This window comes from Branchiostoma lanceolatum, chromosome 16 (genome assembly GCF_035083965.1).
Source record: "Branchiostoma lanceolatum isolate klBraLanc5 chromosome 16, klBraLanc5.hap2, whole genome shotgun sequence".
Classification (NCBI taxonomy): Eukaryota; Metazoa; Chordata; class Leptocardii; order Amphioxiformes; family Branchiostomatidae; genus Branchiostoma; species Branchiostoma lanceolatum.
In genome coordinates, this window is record NC_089737.1 from 4,609,415 (window position 1) to 4,632,319 (window position 22,905).

At 41.0% G+C, this 22,905-nt stretch overlaps 1 protein-coding gene across 1 annotated transcript; it reads left to right on the top strand.

The window, feature by feature from the left end:
• Positions 1 to 543: 543 nt before the first annotated feature.
• LOC136421993 (synaptotagmin-9-like) lies at positions 544 to 14,427 on the top strand. The gene is made up of 4 exons (XM_066409594.1): positions 544 to 1,403; positions 7,106 to 7,226; positions 9,824 to 9,995; positions 12,950 to 14,427. Exons 1-4 carry the CDS (start codon positions 633 to 635, stop codon positions 13,131 to 13,133), a joined length of 1,248 nt encoding a protein of 415 aa, XP_066265691.1. The 5' UTR covers positions 544 to 632; the 3' UTR covers positions 13,134 to 14,427.
• Positions 14,428 to 22,905: the final 8,478 nt, after the last annotated feature.

Below are 22,905 nucleotides of genomic sequence, written 5' to 3' on the forward strand. Positions count from 1 at the left end.
GACAGATTAGGTGACAAAATCTATGTGTTTAACCTTTAGCACACTGAAGTAGCCTTTTGGCATCCAATTCTCTATTGGTTACAGTCTTAGGCAGCAAGGAGAAGGTTAATTATGTTTTACATGTGTTAGAAATCCCTGTATTTACAGGTTTGCGTAGCAAAACCATTGTTGGATCCGTTGACATGTTGTGGCCGCCATCTTGAATTGTGACCTCTCTGAAAAGCGCCCTGCGTGCCGATTTGAGCTTATCATGAATAAACAAAGGTTCAAACAAACAAACAAACAAACAAGACGTCACGGGGTCGCCATACCATTTCATTGGGAGGGGTGTTTTTTGGGGTCGCTAGCGTTCTCTCTATTTTTTAACAAATCTGCACACAAAGATCACGCATTCAACTCAAATGAAAATAAAAATTCAATACCAATTCATATTTGTAAAAAGACCCCATAATCGCTAAACTAACATAGCAAACCTGAAGTATATGTAGCACGAATACTTAACTCTAGTTTCCTAAATATCTTCGTCTTTTTCTGACAGATATTCCCCTGACGGTGGTTCTTGGTGCGGCTTTTGGTGGCATGATCCTGTTCATCATTGTGGTGTACTGCTGGTGGAGGTGTTACCTGTTGTCATGGCGACGCAAAAACCTCTCTCCCGACAGCACTCCCCCTCCTCCCCAAAGGACGCTGGGAACGAGGACGGCCTGAAGATCAGCCTCTCGTCCCCAGACATCCCCTCGTTGTTCGGTAGTCAGGATAGCATGGCGTCCGGACGGGGCGGGAAGCGTTTAGTCCGGCAGACTACAGAACCAGTCAGCTCCGACAGACACACGTCCTTCCGCCGGAAACTAGTCGCCGACCGCCACATCAACTTCACGAGCGTAGACTTCACAATCCAGAGCGTACGCAGAAAAGAACAGCCGCCCGTTGGCCAGATCCGACCGGAGTTGTACAAGCAGCCTGCCGTAGAGAACCTACAGAAAGCCTCGGCTAGCCTTGCCGGGCCACAGGAGAAACCCTGCGGTAAGCTGCACTTCTCCCTCCTGTACAACCACGATACGGACCAACTCGTCGTACGCCTCGAGCGAGCAGAGGGACTCCCCCCGAAGGACTTCTCCGGAACGTCCGATCCCTACATCAAGCTCTATCTCCTACCGGAGAGAAAGAGAAAATTCCAGACGAAAGTGCACAGAAAGACTCTCAGCCCCGTCTTTAACGAGACGTTCTGCTTCAGTGTTCCTTATAAGGATCTACACGCGAGGGAACTACAGTTCTCCATCTATGATTTCGACAGGTTTTCCCGCCATGACTTGATCGGACAGGTGACGGTGAATGATCTGTTAGAAGAGACAGATCTCGCACAGGAGACGTGGCTATGGAAGGATGTCATCAGTACAGCCGCCGTAAGTGGTGTCTCATTTCATCACTTTGTTATCGACATTATTCTTTCATAATTTCTAATATTCCATATTTCTATTTTTATATTATTATTTTGTTTTTTTAACAATTCATTTCCATATCATTGTTTCAATATTTTAATATTTTTGATACTCCATATCTATATTTTCATCTTCTTTGTTATTTTATTCATTTCATTTTTATAACATCATTTCAATGTTGCATCATTTTGATAATCCATACCTATGTTTTGTTACTTTTTCTAGTTTTTACATTTCATTTCCATATTATTGTTTCAATATTTATATTTTCATATTCTTTGTTATTTTTAATTTCATTTCCATATCGTTATTTCAATGTGTTATCATTTTTGATAATCCATATCTGTTTTTTTATATTCTTTGTAATTTTTTACATTTCATTTCCATATCATTATTTCAATATTTTATCATTTTTGATAACTCATATCTATATATTTATATTCTTGGTTATTTTTCACATTTCATTTCCATATTATTTTTGATGTTTTTGTGATTTAGTGTGTCATCCGTAGAGCCACCGTAAGTACTGTTTCATTTTGTTACTTTGTCGTTTCCATATCTATAACTTCTAATTTTCCATGTCTTTATCTTTATCTTCCTTATGATTTGATTTATTTTTGAATTCATTGTGATTATTTTTTGGTTAATTCCTAAAACTATAGAAATCATTATAATGGTGAAAAGCTTTCACATGTTAACCATTAGCGATAATATTAGCGAAAATGTTGAAGAAACCTCTAACAGAACAAAACAATAGACAAATACAGTGAGACATACACAAAAGCAAAAATAACTCTGTTTCACATTATTCTAGCAATAAACACATTCATATCACTTGTAAAATGTCTGGGGTTGTCTTCTATGGCAAATCTATAGCAAAAAAAATATTTAAATCATCTGACAAACATTTACAGAAAACGTGTTCTTACAATTCTCATATGCCCGGCATATGTCATAAACACTGTAAACATTTTTGTTAGCGCACGCTGTTACGTTAATAGGATATATGATATGCCCTCTCTATACTGCTTATGACTACCGTTCCGTATCGAACTATAATCACTGAAGCAATAAAAGAAAATATGGATATTCTAACGCTCCTATAGCGTGAGAAAATTTGAATTATCCTACTAATTATAATCCTAATTAGCGTTATGGTAGGAATATGTTAGAAGCATAGAAAACAGTGTTATATCTAAAAATTTCTAAGCAAATGGATTTAAGCTGTTACAATGCAGCTTTCCTATGATAACAATTATTACAATTTTCAGAATACTTTCTTTACATCGAAGCTTTTCAATATTTTTCACATATGACATTTCCATATCTCTAGCGACAACAAAACCCTTGTGACTACACTTTACAGGCCTGTATTCCGTACTCAACATAGTCAATTATTACACATAATTATATCGCGGTCTCTTATAATAAATGTGTCAAATATTTCAATGCTACTGCACGCTTGAGCCATTAAGAATGAAGTATATATGACAACATAATACCACAAATTTAGACGCTATTCACTTATCAGTAATCTAGTTAATGCAGTCCTTTAGAAAATGATTGCTGAATTTCAATGCGTCAGGCACATCTTAAAAAGAAAAAAAATATCATTTTTCGTTTCCGATCGCATTACGCACCGAGTAATATAATTTAATCTTCGTCGCTTGTATCACATCTATGCCTTATGTTTTACTTTATGTTAGTGCATCGTAATTAATTGTTGTCATCTTGCAACATGCCTACGGGCATGAATTTGAAATAAACTTTTGATTACAATAATATACCCCTTACTACGTAAGAAATGAGACCTCCCTTGTGGTCTCTTGAAACGTAAGCCGTTTCCTCTTACCTCAAGCTTCAAATAGTAGTTGTTAATTTCAAAATAAACATCTGGCAATATCTATGTCATTTTCTGGTTGTTGTCCCTGGGAGCCCAGACTAGTACCGGGTCGCTAGCGATTTCCTTCGGCGGCCCAAGAACAGTCAGCCCGCCCGATCTTAATCAACGCTCCGGGGAGTTGTAGCCCGTGGGAGTCACCTCTCCGGCTAAAACTCCCCCGGTGGGCTAAATACGGCATCGAGGGGCTTGGAGCTTTCGGCCGCCGAAGGAATTAGCTAGAAGGAACCGGCTAAAAGGACCGGCAAAAAAAGGCCCGATAAACAATCTGGTTCCCAGGGTATCCTTAGGTTGGTAAGTCAATAGGTAACAAAGTTCTTTGTACACAACTTACTTAATTACTTTGACCTACCGCCCATGCCATCCTTGGGCACAAGCAACTGTTTTATTCAAGACTGGGTTTTCGGTGACCATCTGGTACCTTTCTTAGGGCAATTCTGTTTGGTTCTGTTACGTACTGCAAGTTAGGTGTCGCTGCTGACTGATGCGCTCCCAAATGCGGGGCTACACCGTCTCTCGGAAGGGACGTAAAATGGGGATGTTGTGTTTGACGTAGGCTGGGAACCATACCATCGGGGGCTCCTTGATATCTCTACGGCGCTGGGAGTGACCCCGCCCGCCCATACAGCTTAGTCCGCTCGGGGTGTGTTTACGGCCTTGGGTTAAATTACGTGGGCGGAAGTAGGGTGGTAGCGAAATTCTATATTGCAGCTAAGTAGATAGGCGATCAGAAACGATTCAATAAAGCAGACTGGGCCTGGTAAAACACCCCTAAGCCGACCGCTAGAGACTGGGACCAGGCTAAGTTTGAGGAGGTTCCTCGAGCACGTTAAAAGTAAGGACCAGCAACCCCTCCCTGTAGTAATATTCCTTGCTACTGAAACAGCAGTCTTAATCAAGGAAACTTGCTGCCACTAGGCACTACAAGGTTAGTCTCAAACTATACCCTCGGTGGCTCCCCGATATCTCTACGGCGTTGGGAGTGACCCCCGCCCGCCCAGACAGCTTAGCCCGCTCGGGGTGTTGGTTTACGGCCTTGGATTAAATCATCTCACAGTGGCAGCGGAAGCAGGGTGGCAGCGGAAGTAGAAAGGCAGCTAAGTAGACAGCCTATCAGAAACGATTCAAAAAAGCAAACTGGACCCGCTAAAACACCCCTAAGCCGACCCCTAGAGACTTGGACCAGGCTACTACAAGGTAAACATCAAGAGGGGACTATCAAAAAATTGTTCAGGCAAGAAATTGAGATCCACGGAATGAAATTAGTGCTGCCTAAACGCTGTACACACGAATATGAGACCTTTGTGATGTTCAGTACACAAAGGAAGTACGGTGATGCTTATGACGCAGATCGCCCAGACTGTGCCCTAATACTGACATTGATGGATCCTGTCTAGCTTGTAACTTGACACCTTGTCTACGTTAAACGAGGTAAATACTTTTCAGTTCGCTCAGAATCGTCGTAGGCATCTAAACGTGTTAGGATCACCGTAGCTAAGTGGAGTACGCCTAAGCCGGAAATTTGCCATTTTGTAATACCAACGCAACCCTATCAGTTCGAAATGTTATTTTTAAAAGCGTGCGAGTAGATTCAACTACTAGTATTTGTTCTCCTCTACCAAATGTTCATTTCATACGTATAAGTATACATATTTTATTTTCGAATACCTTCAAGTTGGTTATTCTTACCTCACAACGTTATATCTTATCCATATGGCCTGTGGAAAAATTGAAAATGATTTTTTTCTTCTTGGTGATTTAAGATCCTCCGTTCCGCGTTTTTCGGGCTGGAGTTTTTCAGTTGACAATATGACGCACGAATATACATGTATTATGTTATGTTTTGTAAATATCAGTGTATTGTTTGTATATGTGTATCTAGGGCCTCCCTAAAAATCAGTGCCAAGACACTGAGGGAGCTACCCTAGTAAAAGAATACAGAAATAAGAATGAAAAGAAAAATAATAAAAGTTCTTTACAGGTTTGCAAATAGGATTTCCAAAGTATTTTCTCCGTATATCCACCGTGATCCCCTGGCCCTAGCCCATACGAGGGTGATGCAGAAAATAATGCTCTTAGTAGATCCATTATAGCAGGTTTATTCTAGTATGAAATGAATTAATATTTGGAACAAATGTAAAGGCACATATCTGAAATAGTCTGAAATATCTCAATTTTGTTGTTCAGATCTTTATGAGCGACTGAGTTGATTTCAAGATCTATGATACTAATAACATTACGTTTTGACCCACCCACGTACTTAGCGAACGGTACGGGGGAGGTGTGTCATCGACGACGGTCTCATGAATAGAGTCCATTCCAAGTCACCACAAGGGTTTTTAAATGATATTTGTAATTAATTTGAATAAATTTGAATAAAAGAATATCTAATTCACAATGACTCTAAAGTTTTCAAAACAATCCAATTAGATGTTTTAGAAACATTTTGAAAGAGACTGCACAGAAATATCTTTATTTAGAATAAATTGCAAATATTTATGTGATTCTTCTAAATTTCAACACATTGAGAAATACAGACAAAGCTGTCTAAATAGTTGATTAGGGTAATTGCACCCATAAAATTAGGTGCTTATCCTGCCCTATTGTCTGCCTCTGTGTATTTTAGATGTCACTGCTTGACACTGGTCCTTTGTGCAAGCCATCTATGCATGGTGCCCAAGCATAAGTCGCAAAGATGTGTGAGTTGCTTTCTTCACAGCCCGCTGACCAATTTTTGAAATGTTACAAATAATTGTAAAATTGTAGAAATGGTAGAATGCTGTAACCATTATTTAGAAACTATTAGAAATATCATAGTCCACATCATTAATATTTCCAAAGATTTACACAACCGGGCGAATAATTATAAAGTTGAAATGACATTCACAATATTTCCAAAGTATGAAATCTCCTAGACAAATAATTGTAAAGAATTAAAAATAGTTGTAAATTATGACAATAACAGGCCTTGCGGTGGCTCGGAATTGACTCTACCTTTCCGCCTTGCTTATCACAACATCTCCCTGGTCCCGTACGCTCTCCAAGCAATGCTCTAGAAGCCTCTAAGATAAGATAAGAAGTCGTAGAAACCTTAAAGATAAAGTAAGAAGTCGTGGAAAAGGCTGGATGACGAAGGGCTTTAACCATATCGACAGGAATCACACAGGCTTACTACGTCATGCATTCAGGGCTCGCACAGCTAGTTACTGTACATGATACATTATACTTTATCTAGCGGCCTGAAGCGATTATATGGTCAGCAGATTATAGAGGACTTTGAAAGCTCCGTGGAAACTAATATGTGGTGACATTTCGTTGTACATAGAATGAGCAATCATCTTGGCAACCCTTTTATCTAAAGAATAACAGGGAAATGTATTTTTGGTACAGATTTATTTAGTTTTTAAAGGTAAGAGGTTCGGGAAAAATATGTTTGGCGAGTCGAAAACACAGACACGCACACGCAAATGAACGCATACATACATACTCACAAACGAACACAGAAGAAATAGAGGTAGTTCACACATATATAATCTACACAGACACACAGACATATACACACATACACACAAACACACACACACACACACACACACACATACACAACTAAACACACACAGAAAAAGCTTGGAGGGATAATTTTCTCAGACCGTCACTAAGCAATATGGCGGCCTTATTCCACCAACATGGTGGATGCCAAATTACGTCACAGAGTCACGTGATTCCCATCAGCCTATCACCTTACCGTACCGGTTCTATGTTACAGGAGAAAGTTGACCTGGGTGAAATCATGTTCTCCCTGTGTTACCTGCCGACGGCTGGCCGCCTCACACTGACCATCATCAAGGCCAGGAACCTCAAGGCCATGGACATCACCGGAACTTCCGGTCAGTGACGTAGTACTTCCGGTTATAACTTCATGCTTCTTTACAATATATGTACTTCATTTTTCAACGTATTCATACGCCAGTGACGACAAAAGGATACTAAAAGTATACTAGATAGTGGTTCGATTACGTTGATATTATAGATCTACATGTATGGTTTCCATTTTCGTTTCGTTCTAGAAAGTATCTATGTCACCGATTTCTATCGTATACACGACAGCTATTTTATACATATACCTATGTTTATTTCCCAGATGGTATCTATATCAATATATTCTGTAAAGAATACATGCGTGAAGGGTTTCCACAGGATTAGTTTTGTTTTAATTTTTATTAAGATAACTACCTCTGGGCGTGACTTTCATTTCGCTTCGCTTCATTAATGTTGCTATTTTGAGACAGACTAACAACATTGCACGTGGCTTTCACACTGGGTATTGTTTACACTTAATACATCATTGGAAATTAAAAACACATGCTCCTGAAGAGCTTTTGGGTTTTAATTACTTTGGAGAGACGGGCACTCTTTTTGATTACGGTAATAAATATGATTGATATAACATCGTTCATTTATATCGTCTAAATGAAATACCAATTATCATTATGATAATCAAATAGACAGTCAGCCCGCCCGATCTGAATTAACGCTCCGCGGCGAGTTGTAGCCCGGAAAGTGGGCCCTTTGGTAATGGCCGGTCAACTTTCGGGCTAGATCGTTAACCCTATCAAGACTGGGGGGGGGGGGGGGGCTAAAAGTGCCCGCGCCAACTTTGACATCGTATAACTGCCGAACGACATACGCTAGGACTGCCAAACTTGGTGACTTTTCCTAAAATTTAGTTGGCAACAATATTATGATAATTGTATAAGTTTATCATTTTTTGTGTTGCCATGGCAACGGGTTTCTGAAAAGCATTTTATGCAAAAATCTCTGATTTTTTTAAAACAATGACATTTCTTAGGTTTTCTTGCTCAACCACACTAGTTTTCCAACATGTATATTATCATATGTAATTAGATGTAACTTTCATGATTTAATATTCATAATTTATGCTAATTTGATGACGTAATCGGTCAAAATCCAAGATGGCGGATCATTACACCATTTTAGGTATCAACAGGCTTTTTTGCCTTCAAAATCGTCACTACGTGGCATTTTCTTTACCAGAAACATTTAGATTAACGTTTCTAGTCTATTTTAGTGTTTTTTTGGGTCACGTGACGTCAATTTATGACGTAATTTTGACGTCAACGTAGTTAAGATTTACGTAATATGTCTTGGTATACCTTAAAATCAACAATACATACTATTTTGTTTAATAAATTTAGATATTACGGGAATTCCCTATTTAGCCAATAAAATCACCTCAATGACGTCATAATGACGTGAAATTACGTCAAAACGTCACCAAAATTCTGGGAATTATAAAACTTTACATGAACATCACTCCCTGCAAATTTGGGTAGGATACATCATACCGTTCAGAAGTTATGACGGGGGGGGGGGGGGCGAATGAGCCCCCCCCCCCCCCCCCCCCCCCCCCGGTCCCAGATATCCCAAAAAGCCCAGTCTGGATAGGGTTAACTACCCCGTTGCGCTTATTTGTATCGGCGGGCTTAGAGCTTTGCAGGGTCGCCGAAGGATCCGGTTGAACGCCCCGATAACAGTCTGGCTACCAGGGTAGCAGGATATGCACGTTGGCACATGCGCAATAGTCAGGAACCCGAAGATGGCACGTGCCTCATAGTGTAGCATGTAATGTATAAAATGAAGATAGCTGTGTTATATTTTGTAAAAATGTTTGTTTAAAAAATCTCTAAATATTTCACGGGCGTATGAGATCTTCCGTGAATAGTTTCATCAGGTTGGCAAGTCACTGAATAAAAAGACGCTTTGTACACAACCAAGTGTTTCTTTCAACCGACGTCTGTCACCTTCCTAAGGGCTGGTTCACTATGCACTGCAGCTAGATAAAGGTATCGCTGTCTATAGATGTGATCCCAAAGGTTAATTCATTATATATACATAAAATCACATATATACATAGAGATATACAAGCACCGCATTAACTATCTATCTATATATGTATTGTGAATACTTCACTTATGGGACCGCATCTGTAAGCAGCGACACCTATAGCTGCAGTGCACAGAAAGGAAGGTGACAGACGCGGCACGGTCACCGAAACTTCGGTTGAATTAGTAATTCTATTCGGTGTGGGTATGAGAAACTTTTTATTACCTTCGACTAGAAGGTTAATATGTTTTCGTCAGCGTTCGTGTGTGTGTCTGCCTGTCTCACGATAACTCGAGAATGCAGTGATATTTGGTATGTAGGAAGGTCATTTTAAGAACTCGAAATGATTAGATTTTTTAGACCCCTGGCGGCTATTTCAGAAATGCAGGAGCCGAATTTGTTTCAAACTTTGTATGGGAATAACCCAAGAAGGGGTTGACGGATCGCCATGATATTTGGTCTGTAGATAGCGTAAATACATGTGATGATTGACAATGTTGTACTAGTATGCTAATTATGCAAACCAGGGGCTAATATACATAATTAATCAGGAAACTTTATCCATTTTTTCCTTCAACAGATCCGTTTGTGAAGGTATCTCTGATGTGTGAAGGAAAGAAACTGAAGAAGAGAAAAACGTCCGTGAAGAAGAACACTCTGAACCCTGTGTGGAACGAGGCAATAGTGTTTGATGTCCCTCCGGAAAACATGGACCAAGTCAGCCTGCACATCTCTGTGGTCGACTTCGACCGGTAAGTTTCCGCTTATCGGCTGACGTCACTGTTGAGTTGCGCAGTGGCGTGCAAAAATTGGTCCTCACACTAAACTTTTGAAACCCCTTTTTTCTTGAAAATTTCGGTCCATTTTGTATACTTTTGGGCTAGAAGGAACAGGTAGGGTCTAAGCTTTCCCAGTTTGGTCAAAATTTGTATGTTTCAGTCATTTAGTTGGCGTAAGGAGATATCTTTGTGGTTTGGTTTCACATGCTCCGAGTGGACTGTTCCAGGCTGGAAGTAGGTCAAAGTTGACGATTGTTTTCGTCTGTCAGCTGTTACGAGAGAACGAGCTGGTCAACTGTCTATTTTCTTTGCATGATTCTAAAGTAGACAGATGTGGCTTTCTGGTACATAAGATTTTGTGGGGCTTGCAATGAATTTAAATACTTTTCTGAGCCCTTGTTTTAGTGCTTTAAAGCATTACTGCCTAAGGGCAAGTCTATCTCTTGTATATGCCCTCATGCCAAGTGAACCCACCCTCCTTTATCAGCGCTGAAACCCGCTCGAGAAATGTTTGGCAAACCCTCCCGGTCTCAGCCCTGATCTTTTGAACGGAGATTTTTGCTTCTGGGGGCGTCACTGGCAGTTGCTCATAGATAATTAATGAGCTAGCCTTATTTGGCACAAACAGTCGTTAGGTGCTCATGTATAATTAAGTAGCGATGTAAGACGTAAGCTGATTGGCTGATAGCTTCCCAGCGTCCTTTGCGGCTTTGCTAGAGATGAGCTTTGGCAAACCCTCTGATTGGCTGAAAGCTGTTTGTTGGTGACTTCGCCAGAGGTAACGAACATATCGGGTCTGCTGGGAGGACGGTATCTTACTGGAATGTTTTTGACCTGGCTGCAACCGAGCGGCTCAGAAGGGCAGGGCCGCTATGGGAGGTAACGAACATATCGGGTCTGCTGGGAGGACGGTATCTTACTGGAATGTTTTTGACCTGGCTGCAACCGAGCGGCTCAGAAGGGCAGGGCCGCTATGGGAGGTAACGAACATATCGGGTCTGCTGGGAGGACGGTATCTTACTGGAATGTTTTTGACCTGGCTGCAACCGAGCGATTTGACAAATCGATTAGACTTCATCGCTAAAAAAATGTATATTTTCATGCTTTATGTGTTTTGTTGTCTTTTATGTCATACATACTCATACTCGATTAGCATCATAAAGTCAAGAGTAAAATGTATCCAATTTAAAACCCAGCGTGCCGTAGTTCAGTGAAATACTTTCCTTATCTTCCTCACTGTGGAAAAGGAGAAGAAACCTACGGGACCGAAACTTGCGCCACAGTCGAAGATCTATCCACCATCTAAAATTAATGCCCTGAGGTCATGGGGGCTAACATCCATACATACCAGAGATTACAAATGCCATGTGGACAACTTCCTATGGAATATCTAGAATTCTTACAAATTGCACACAATACTATGCCATTTGGCTCGCCCCTGAGGCGTCGCCAAAAATAAGATTTTCTTTTTTGCCAAAATTACCAGCATACCTAATTAATGAGTCATTAATCAAGGAAGGTCGACTATCATCATATCTCCTCTTTTTTTTGCGATGTTCATCATATATTTTGTATGGTCGCAGGATACAAGCTATGGCACGTTTTATGCATTGATGACCTTGTAGAGTGTCGACAAGAAAAATCTATTATTCAGTTTTCCGATACGATTGTTAAGGATTACCACATATCAGTCAGATTAGTGATAAATCTTCTATCTATATTTATCTGTAGCGTACTTATTACATGGAGGATTAGACACAGAGTCGGCAAATATTCTCATTAAAGATGACCTTGATATTTTTGTTCATGTTTTGTATCTGGTGGCATCGTAACAGTTAGGATATTTGTCCAGAACCCAGAGGTCCTGAGTTCGAATCCAATGACATACCACCCTTGGGAAAGGCACAAATTTCCCCTCTCCACCCAGGTGTAAAAAATTAGCCTCGAATTCAAACCTAGTACCTATTATAATAGCTCCCGAGTCCGCAAATGCGGAGAGGAGATTTTGGAACTATAGTGGGTTTGGATTCCAGGCTAGTAAAAAATGGTACCTGACGTCGACTGGGGACGTAAACGGCAGTGGAAGGAGAGTGTTACTGTACGTGCTCTAGACATAGTGGATAACAACCTACTTAACCTACGCCCTAAAAAGGCTATGGATAAATAACTAAATAAATGGAACAACATTTAACTTCACCATTCTATCTACGTGAAAAATGGAGATATTGTTTCGGGTGTGTCTGTGTGTCTGTCGGTTTGTTTGTGTTTCAGGATTGTTGTAGTCAGCATAATTCAAGAACCACTGATGATGATGATGATATTTGGTATGTGCTGGGGTAGTTATTGGGGAGACAAAGGTCAAGGTTGATTTTAGATCCCCTGGTATGGGACCTTGGTACTGCAGCAGAATTTCAGTTATCTAAAATCTTTTGACCTGAGGTGCTAGGGTTTTTATATTTTGGTGGCAGTTAGCTTGTGATGTAAGGAAAACGTGGTGCAGTTTTGAACCCTCTAGCAGCTTGTTATCTTCCCCGAGAAGATTATGTTTTTGATTACGCCAGCTGCGTGGTGGGTCTGTATGTATGTCAAGAGCATAACTTGAGAAACCTTTGATGGATCTTCATGATTTTCGGTATGTAGTGGTTGTGAAAAGAAAAATCAAGTTCGAAAATGGTTCACCTGGCATTTTCCAACAGTACTGCAGCGGACATTGCATTTTTGTGTGTTTGTATGTGGGCAAAAAAAGTGACGGAAACGTTGATGGATCTTCATGATTTTGGGCAGATAAGTAGCGGTTGTGGGAACAGAGGTCAAGTCCAAAAATGGTTCCCCTGGCATTTTCCGTCGGTACTGCAGCGGGCTTTGTGTGTAACTGTATTTTTATGTCACCAAGATAAGTTTATATATATTTCCGTTCTTCCGCACAGTGTTGGCCACAGCGAGCTCATCGGAATGTGTGACGTAGGACAGAACTGCGCAGGACCGGGACGGGAGCACTGGACAGAGATGCTGGCCAATCCGCGCAAGCCCGTGGCTCAGTGGCACCAACTAGCGGACGACGGCAGTCCTGCATCTGGAAACCACGTCTCGCCTTCGCCGAATAACACGTAATCCCACGAAGAGGGACTGTTTTGGGACTGATATGTGGCAATTCATGCCCACAAAAGGCATAGACTGTCTCAGAGAAGAATCTTGGGCTTTAATGGCTTCGTTGGCGACATTGTAGATGTCACAGAAATCGAATGCTTTAAACATGGCTGACTGGAATTTTTTCAAGACCAGTACGAAGTTGTGCGTAATTCCATAATCACATGGCATTTTGACACGGGCAACAGATGTGGTAACGTATGAGATGAGAAAAATGTAAATTGAATCTACATGCCGAGTACTGATAGACGGGGACAAGTTTTATACGTTTAACTTGAAATAGTATGGAGTTAACACGAGATTCAAAGAAAACAAAAATTTCAAAAGAAAACGAGAATCAAAAGGTACTACATGTACGTTTTAGTGGCGCGAAATAAACATCATGGAATGAAACATCAGTACAGACCGTTACCATAAAGAAGTTCGTCTATTGTTCAAAGATTGTACAATGGCGTTTCAGCACCATGTAAAGACTGCAGTACTCAAGTCGATCGCTAGATGACGCGGTTGAATGGTCACCGAAGGATGAGCTCTTGTAAATATAGTATTAGGTAGTGGCGTATGTGACAATCGTAACCAAGAATTGCGTAAAGACATCGTTGTACAATGTTTCCTTTCATTTAGAAAAAGATGAAACAATGCCTTGTACATTTAAACAATAGAATGTTATAAAATGTATTGTGAACATGTAAGCATTTCTCGAGTAGCCAAAATTCCCTGTAAATGTTGCGAATTTGTTTTCTTTAATGTTGTAAAAGTTCTGTGTTAAATGAGTAACATGCAGTACTGCCGCCTAGCGATTTTGTACATAACAGCAGACGCATAGTAACATACTGTACTAGAAACTTTCCTGTCTGATTAAACAGATCACTCAAGCAAATCGTGCAATACAGTTAGCTCGTCGTAAAGAAGACAACTGTGAAATATACAACTTGTATTGTTAGTAGTATATACTTTTGGCAATATGCCTCAGTGTGATAGTATTATTGTCTGAATATTTCATATCGTACGTAAACCAAGTCTTGCAATTTGTACTGCAAAAATGTGCTAATGTTACGTCGTAGGGTTTCCTGACAAGAAATCAGTAACTTAAGAACGAAGGAAAAATTAATCAGTTGCATACTAGCGGTAGATTGTATAAGTCATAGAATTGTATATAATTTGTAAGAAAAGCTTACTAAGGAATCGTATTCTTGAAGTTAGTGAATTGTACATATTGTCTCGTATGCTTCAGAATTACACAAGCTTTGAGAATGCACACATTTGGCTGAATTCCTTACTGAGTCTAATGTTACTCTCGATGTGTGTGTGTGTGTATGTGTGTGTGTGTGTGTGTGTGTGTGTGTGTGTGTGTGTGTGTGCGTGTGTATGTGTGTGTGTGTGTGTGTGTGTGTGTGTGTGTGTGTGTGTGTGTGTGTGTGTGTGTGTGTGTGATTGACCGCCGTGCCTATCTGACGGTCCCTGACTCCATATAAGCAGATGAATATTTTAATTAGCGTTTTTTTTAGAAACTTTTGCCAAATTTCGGTCATTTCGGGAATGGGGAAATTGCGAAAGGCTCGCACAGGGGTTTAAATTTTTAGACACATGTAAAAATGATACGATTCCTTTAATTTAGAATCTATTAATGGATGCGGTCGAATGTACGTCATACCATCAGGTGTGTATCATACCACATATGTATGAAGTATTCTCACAACTTATGGGCGTTCTTTTTGTTGTTGTACGCGTTCGCATCAGTTTTGGGGTGTCCAGATGATATCATCCATTAAGTCAAGGCAGAGTGGCCTTCGATTCTGTGCTTCTAGATTTGCAATTAAAAAGGTAAAAAAATTAAGTATGAAAATATTTCAAGGGAGCTTTAGTAAAAACAGGATCACTAACGCAACAAAGTTGATATGATAGAAGAGCATGTGTTCTTGTCATATTTTAAACGAACGTAGATTGTCGCGAATAACAATAGTGTTTGTTTTTTCAAATGATGGATAATGCCTTATATTTTGACAGACTCTAGTAACTGATTTTGATGTCAAGTGTATGTAATGTTTGGCATTATCATAATTAATCAATGTGGGTTTGGCGCCCTACCTATAGATGCTGGTTTGACTAACGTTGTCAACGTTTCCTTGTTTCACAAAATAGAATTGCTATTCGGACGTCGTGTCTCCTCAGAACATGACAATATATAGGATATGTATACTCGATAACTTTTACTTGTAAATTGCGAACAAAACTTATCATCGATGACATAACATCCGATTGTTTTGTTGCTAAATGTCTTAAATATTGTCATTCTTTATTCTGAATGGTCACATTATTGAAATCAAAATATAATTAGTATCTAGAATTCAAACCCCTTTACGAGCCTTTCACGATTTCCCATTCCTGAAATGATTGAAATTTGGCAATTTGGCTGTCGTTTTAGCCACTATTCTGGAGGCGGTCGGGAGCGGTACTGCAGATAAGGCTCTCATAGGGTATATCGTCCTGACTCGTAAATATTTGAAAATATGCAAGACATTTGGCTTAAAACCCATCAAACTTTCTCAAACAGGTCAAGACGTGTTCGCCTATTTTTAGAATCATCTTCAAGAGTTTTATATACATAAGTTCTCGTGAAAGGATCGTTTTTTAGGAGTCAAGAGAGTTATACCTTGGCCACGCGTCGAAGCGCCACCTATATTATACATCCATGTTAATATCACTTCAAATACGTGATTAGTAGGTTCACAATATATGTCGACATCATCCAGTTTCCCTTAACAACTGTGTATCTTCTTATATGCAGTAAGGGACCGTCAGAGAAGCCCGGCTGTCAATAAGAAAACATTGCAATCTTTCATCACCCTAACATCTGCTTGGAGATTGGATAGGCGGGTGTAAGAATAACTTGAAATGCAGAAAAACACACATTCTGGCCATTGAACACAGAGTCCTTTATTTATTATATGACACTGGCAGAAATATACAGATATCAAATGACAGTAATGACAATTCCAATGACCACCCAATGATGTTAGTTAGTTAGCGTCATACATGCACATGAAAACCGGGTCCCCAGAGAGTCCGAAATGGAACGAAATGGAACGAAATGGAACGAAATAAAACGAAATGGAACAAAATGGAATGAAATGGTGTGAACTGGAACGAACTAAAGCAACATGTCGCTCAATTTCATTCTATTTCGTCCATTTCATTCCATTTTACAAGCACTTTCTTGGGACCGATGTAAACCTGTACATTATAATTGTGGATTCAGTGAAGATAATTGTCATACCATCTACTGTACAGTCTTTAAGCACATCAAATCCTAAGCTATCTAGTCAACTTACATCAGCGTGTGTGCCTGGCGCTCCACTATGCATTGTCTTGAAGCAACATTGATAAAGAAAGAAATCATGCATTTCCAACTACATACTATCATGCTCATATGTGTTGAACAGCATTGTGTTGAACTTTCTTCTAACGTACATGATTAAAATTTGGACAAATGGAATTCTAGCCGCTTCTTGGCTTTGTCATTAAAAGTTATAGTACATTTTATTGTGTCTGTGGCACCAAACACTCCCCAAACACAAACAATTATATGCAGTTGGATTTTCATATGAACATACTTTCAGTGTTGATTCAGTAAACTTTAAGGCGATTGTCATACCATCTACTGTACAGTCTTCAAGCACATCAGATCATAAGGCTAAGCTTTCTAATCAAGTACAGAAAATATCCATGCACTGTTCAATTCACGTGTTATGCTCATATGTGTTGAACAACATTGCGTTGAACTTTCTTCTAACGTACACGATTACAAGTTGGAAAAATGAATTTCTAGCCGCTTTTTGGCTTTGTTAAGCCGCTTTTTGGCTTTGTCATCAAATGTTATGATACATTTATTGTGTCTGTGGCACCAAACACTCATCAAGCACAAACAATTGCATGTAGTTGGATTACATATGAACATACTTGCAGTGTGGATTCAGTGATGGTGGTTTTCATACCATCTACTGTAAGTCCTCAAGCACAAAGATCCTAAGCTTTCTAATCAAGTACATTCGTCATATCCTACTACATATGTTCATCTTTTTATTACGATATTAAGTTGACATTTCTTCTATCGTGCACAATTACATTTTGCAGAAACGGAATTCTAGCCGCCACTGGGCTTTGTTAGAATAAATCATGATACAATTGATTGTGCTCAGTTTGGCACTAACCACTTCTCAAGCGCGTCAGTTCAATAACTTCTACTTATTAAGTGCAAATTAACTGAGCGTGATTATTTCAGATATCAGAATTTTTATCACAAAGGTGCAGAACATTTTGACAGAGTTCTAGTTTCTTTTAACACATTATCATATCATCTACTGTACAGTCTTAAAGCACAAAGATCCTAAGCTTTCTGATCAAAGTACACTCGTCATTTCCTACTACATATGCTCATCTTTCTATGACAACATTAAGTTGACATTTCTTCTATCGTGCACAATTACATTTTGCAGAAACGGAATTCTAGCCGCCACTGGGCTTTGTTAGAATAAATCATGATACAATTGATTGTGCTCAGTTTGGCACTAACCACTTCTCAAGCGCGTCAGTTCAATAACTTCTACTTATTAAGTGCAAATTAACTGAGCGTGATTATTTCAGATATCAGAATTTTTATCACAAAGGTGCAGAACATTTTGACAGAGTTCTAGTTTCTTTTAACACATTATCATATCATCTACTGTACAGTCTTAAAGCACAAAGATCCTAAGCTTTCTGATCAAAGTACACTCGTCATTTCCTACTACATATGCTCATCTTTCTATGACAACATTAAGTTGATATTTCTTCTATCGTGCACAATTACATTTTGCAGAAACGGAATTCTAGCCGCCACTGGGCTTTGTTAGAATAAATCATGATACAATTGATTGTGCTCAGTTTGGCACTAAACACTTCTCAAGCGCGTCAGTTCAATAACTTCTACTTATTAAGTGCAAATTAACTGAGCGTGATTATTTCAGATATCAGAATTTTTATCACAAAGGTGCACAACATTTTGACAGAGTTCTAGTTTCTTTTAACACATTATCATATCATCTACTGTACAGTCTTAAAGCACAAAGATCCTAAGCTTTCTAATCAAGTACATTCGTCATTTCCTACTACATATGCTCATCTTTCTATGACTTCTAGTTTCTTTTAACACAAATTGAATAGAAACAATTTGATATTCTTGCTGGCTTTTCTAAAGAAGCTTTCCTTCTACAGGTAACCCTACGAACAAATCACTACAATCACTGAAGACAAAGAATTTACAGGGCCTCTGCACTATCAAAATCCACTAAGTCCATCCACTAATCAGAAGTTGGTTTTACATGTACCATGCTTTGGATTTGTTCTTCCTGGTCCCAAGTAATTGATCAGCTGCTGCTTTAATGTTCTTGTATGCCACGTAAGTTTCATGTTTTTTTCCAAAGCTTATAGTATTTCCAAAGAAAGTAATTTTCTTTCAGAAGTCTGGAGTTTCGGAAAATGTTAATCTTCGGAAGGGGTCTTTTAGCGACCCAGACTGGACATGCCATTCAGTTGCTTGTGTTTTCATACAGCACTGATGATGTTTTTGTCTTACCACCAGGCTGTCCAACAGCTGTCATGTACATCTTGTAAGACGTGCTGTCCTTATTCTCAGGCTGTCCATGAGCTGGGCTATGCAGGACGTGAGACGTGCTGTCTTTACTCTCAGGCTGTCCATGAGCTGGATTCTGCAGGACCCGAGATATGCTGTCCTTACTCTCAGGCTGTCCATGAGCTGGATTCTGCAGGACGTGAGATGTGCTGTCCTTACTCTCAGGCTGTCCATGAGCTGGGTTATGCAGGACGTGAGATGTGCTGTCCTTACTCTCAGGCTGTCCATGAGCTGGGTTATGCAGGACGTGAGATATGCTGTCCTTGCTCTCAGGCTGTCCATGAGCTGGATTCTGCAGGACCTGAGATATGCTTTCCTTACTCTCAGGCTGTCCATGAGCTGTGCTATGCAGGACGTGAAACATGCTTTGCTTCTTTGCACCATTAAACTGCAAGACATTCAAGCTTCTAATCACGGTTTCTTCCTTCACTTCGCAAGGAACCTCACCAACACTTTTACTGCCATTTTCTTCTTCGTCCTCATGTTTTGGCCCTTCATTGTCCTTTGTTGGTAGTGACTGGTCGGCTTGTTGGTCGCCTGGTTGATTGATGTTCGTTGATAGGTTGCCATCTTTCACTTCTTCGTCCTCATGTTTTGGTTCTTCATTGTCCTTTGTTGGTAGTGACTGGTCGTGGTCGGCTGGTTGATTGATGTTCGTTGATAGGTTGCAATCTTTCACTTCTTCGTCCTCATGTTTTGGTTCTTCGTTGAGATCTGTAGGCGTTGCCTGGTCCTTTGCGTGGGCGGCTGGCTGTTTGATGTTTGTTGATAGATTGCAATCTTTCACTTCTTTGTCCTCGAAATTTGGTTCTTCGTTGAGATCTGTTGGTGGTGCCTGGTCCTTTGCGTGGGTGGCTGGTGGTTTGATGTTTGTTGATGGGTTGTCATGTTCCTCTTCTTCCTCATACTTTGGCTCTTCATAGGCAACTGTTGGCAGTGCCTGTTCCTCTGGTTGAGCAACTAGTTGTTTGACGCTTGTTGTTGATGATTTATTATCATTTCCCTCTTCCTCCTCCTCATAGATCGTCTCCAAGTCTGCATCTATTGGGCGAGACTGCCCCTGTAGATTCGGTCGGGCGACTGGTTCATTGGCGATTGCCGCCTGTTGGTTGATGATGGTTTGTTGCGGCATTAATGATGTGAGGCGTCTTACAACCCGTGGCGTGTCGGGGCAGTCCGCTCCATACAGCGGGATCCTACAGCTGTCATCCGCTTGGTGTTCAGCGGGGTCAAAGTAGACCACTGCATACGGCTCGATGTTTTGGCTTTCTTCTGTTGCTGCACCACCCATTCCAGTTGGTTGGTTGTCCTGGGCCAAACCTGCGCCGTGGCAGCGTTTGTAGATGACGAGGACACCTACTGATGCCAACACGAGGAGGAGAGGCACAGCCACAGCACAGACCGTGACAAGGGTATGGTGGCTTTTGTCATCCTCGTTGATGCTTGGATCTCCTAGACTGTCAACGCGGGCCATTTCTGTTGTAGGCTGAGCGAATGGCACATCATTTGTGGTCGGTAACTTTGCATGGTTGCCGTTGTCATCCCTTTCGATCATTGGGTCTCCTAGACTGCCAACGCGACCCATCTCTGTTGTGAGCTGAGCGACTGATACATCATTTGTGGTCGGTAACTTTGTACGATTGCCGTTATCCTCTTTGTTGATGCTTGGGTCTCCTAGACTGCCAACGCGGCCAATCTCTGTTGTGAGCTGAGCGACTGATACATCATTTGTGGTCGGTAACTTTGTACGATTGCCGTTATCCTCTTTGTTGATGCTTGGGTCTCCTAGACTGCCAACGCGGCCAATCTCTGTTGTAAGTTGAGCGACTGGCACGTCCTTTGTGGTCGGTAACTTTGTGGAGTCGACCGCGGGAATGGTCCTGTTGTAAGAGCTTGTGATTCGCGCGTCCTCGTCGGTTGGTATGCTGATACGCTTTTGTGACGTGTCCATCTTGGTGAAAAGGCAGTCCCTCCAAAGGGTGGAGAGGACAGTTCCGAGGAGTTCAGCAGGTGACGCACACTCCAGGTGGAAGCGATGACTGATTTGCCGCACCTGAAACAGGTGGCAGATGAACCACGTGAGGTTCTCGTCACATCGCAGTTGGTTGTGGCCCACCTGAACCATCAGGCGCTTGTTTTGGTTCAGCAGGCGCATGACATTGTTGTGGATGGCAGTGATGCGATTCTGTTTTAGGTTTGCGGTCTTCAAAGCTTTGAGCTGCAGGAGAGCCGCAACGGGTACAGACGCCAGGTGGTTTTGGGACAACTCCAGCTTGTAGAGGCTTTGCAGGCCGCGAAATGCATACCGCGATATGCTTGAAATCGCGTTCTTGTTGAGGTACAACGAAGCCAGTCTTCCAAGCCCAAGGAACGTATCCGGCTCTGAAGATAAAAAGAATATGGTTGATGGTTTATATGTAGCGTCGTATGGCGTATAATGGATAGATCTAGAACATTCGACTGTCAAACAAGGGGACCCGAGTTCGAACCCGGGTTGCCCCCCCAGACATGTCTGGACATGTGCCCCGACGTTGTGCCCTTGGGAAAGGCACCTAACACGACTTTCCTCACTTCACTCAAGTGTAAATGAGTACCTAGCTCATCTATGGCTAGGGACGTCCCTCGGATATGACGTTAAATGGAGGTCCCGTGTTTGGGAAGAGCCACACCCTGCGCACGTAAAAGAACCCACCACACCTTTCGAAAAAGAGTAGGGGCATGCCCCGGTGTGGGATGGTCCAAACCTTACAGTCTGGTCTGACATCTTGAAAAGGTGATAGTCACCTGTTATGTCAATCCTTCAACAAATGTGGTAAATCTAAATAAATAAACAGTGAGCCAGGTTGAAACTAGGATGGGTGAAAGAGTGAGTTGCCACCTGGACTTTGTTGCAGGCCCAATGGACGATTTTTTTAACAACTCGGCACACACCGCCTCCACAATATTTCAGAAATCACATAAAGAAACCCCATAACAAATGATATATTAAGAGAGTCAAGCCAAGGACCAAGGACTACCTAAAACTATAATGCAATATAGACCGTCCATCGAGGAAGACAGAAGGTTAGGCAACGGAAAAGATCAGAGAATAGACAATAGACAGTGGACAGGCTAGCCTGGTCCCAGTCTCTAGGGATCGGTTTCGGGCGTTTTACCGTGCCCAGTCTGCTTTATTGAACCGTTTTTGATAGCCTTTCTACTTCGGCTGCCACCCTACTTCCGCTGCCACCCTACTTTCGCCGCCAGCTAATTTAATCCAAGGCCGCAAACCAACACCCCGAGCGGGCTAAGTTGTCTGGGCGGGCGGGGGTCACTCCCAATGCCGTAGAGATATCGGGGAGCTACCGAGGGTATGGTTTCCAGGCTATGGACAGGTATGACACTAGGAAAAACATTGAGAAGAGCAGAAAACAGAGAAGGGTGGACAAAACCGGTCGTCAGATTTTCTGTGGTGCCCCAAAGATCAATACTTGGACTAAGGGATAGATGTGATGAGACTAACCCTGTTTAATGATAGGCAACGCTCTTTGTAAGGCCATGTTGATTTGATTATATTGATGACATCCGCGCGCGCATCAATTTTCGTCCATTTCCAAAATTAAAAAAAAGCGTTTTCTACCATACTGCAAAATCGTGCAAAGCAGCTACAAAATGAGCAAATATGTGCTGTAAATTGCAAAAAGATATTTCGGAAAACGAATATAAATGCCTATAATGCTAAACTCACAGAGGAAAATGTGCAAGACCAAAAATGACGAATCAAATTATTTGGTATATCATTCTCTGTGTGATAAGTTATTTGTTCAACCTTCTTGACCACGTATATTTCATAAATATGATAAAGGCACTTTTTTTTTAAATTTGCACGCTCGCATCAGTGTTGGGGTTCCAAGAGGATGTATCCATATAATCAAATCAACATGGCCTAAGTAAAATAAAATTCTGAGAAATTCTTGTGAAACGGGCCTAAAATATGCTATTAAGCTCGCTCCTGAAGCTTCACTAAAAAAGGGAATTGCAGGTTAATAATTCAAGAAGCGACTATCATAGTATCTCTTAAAACTC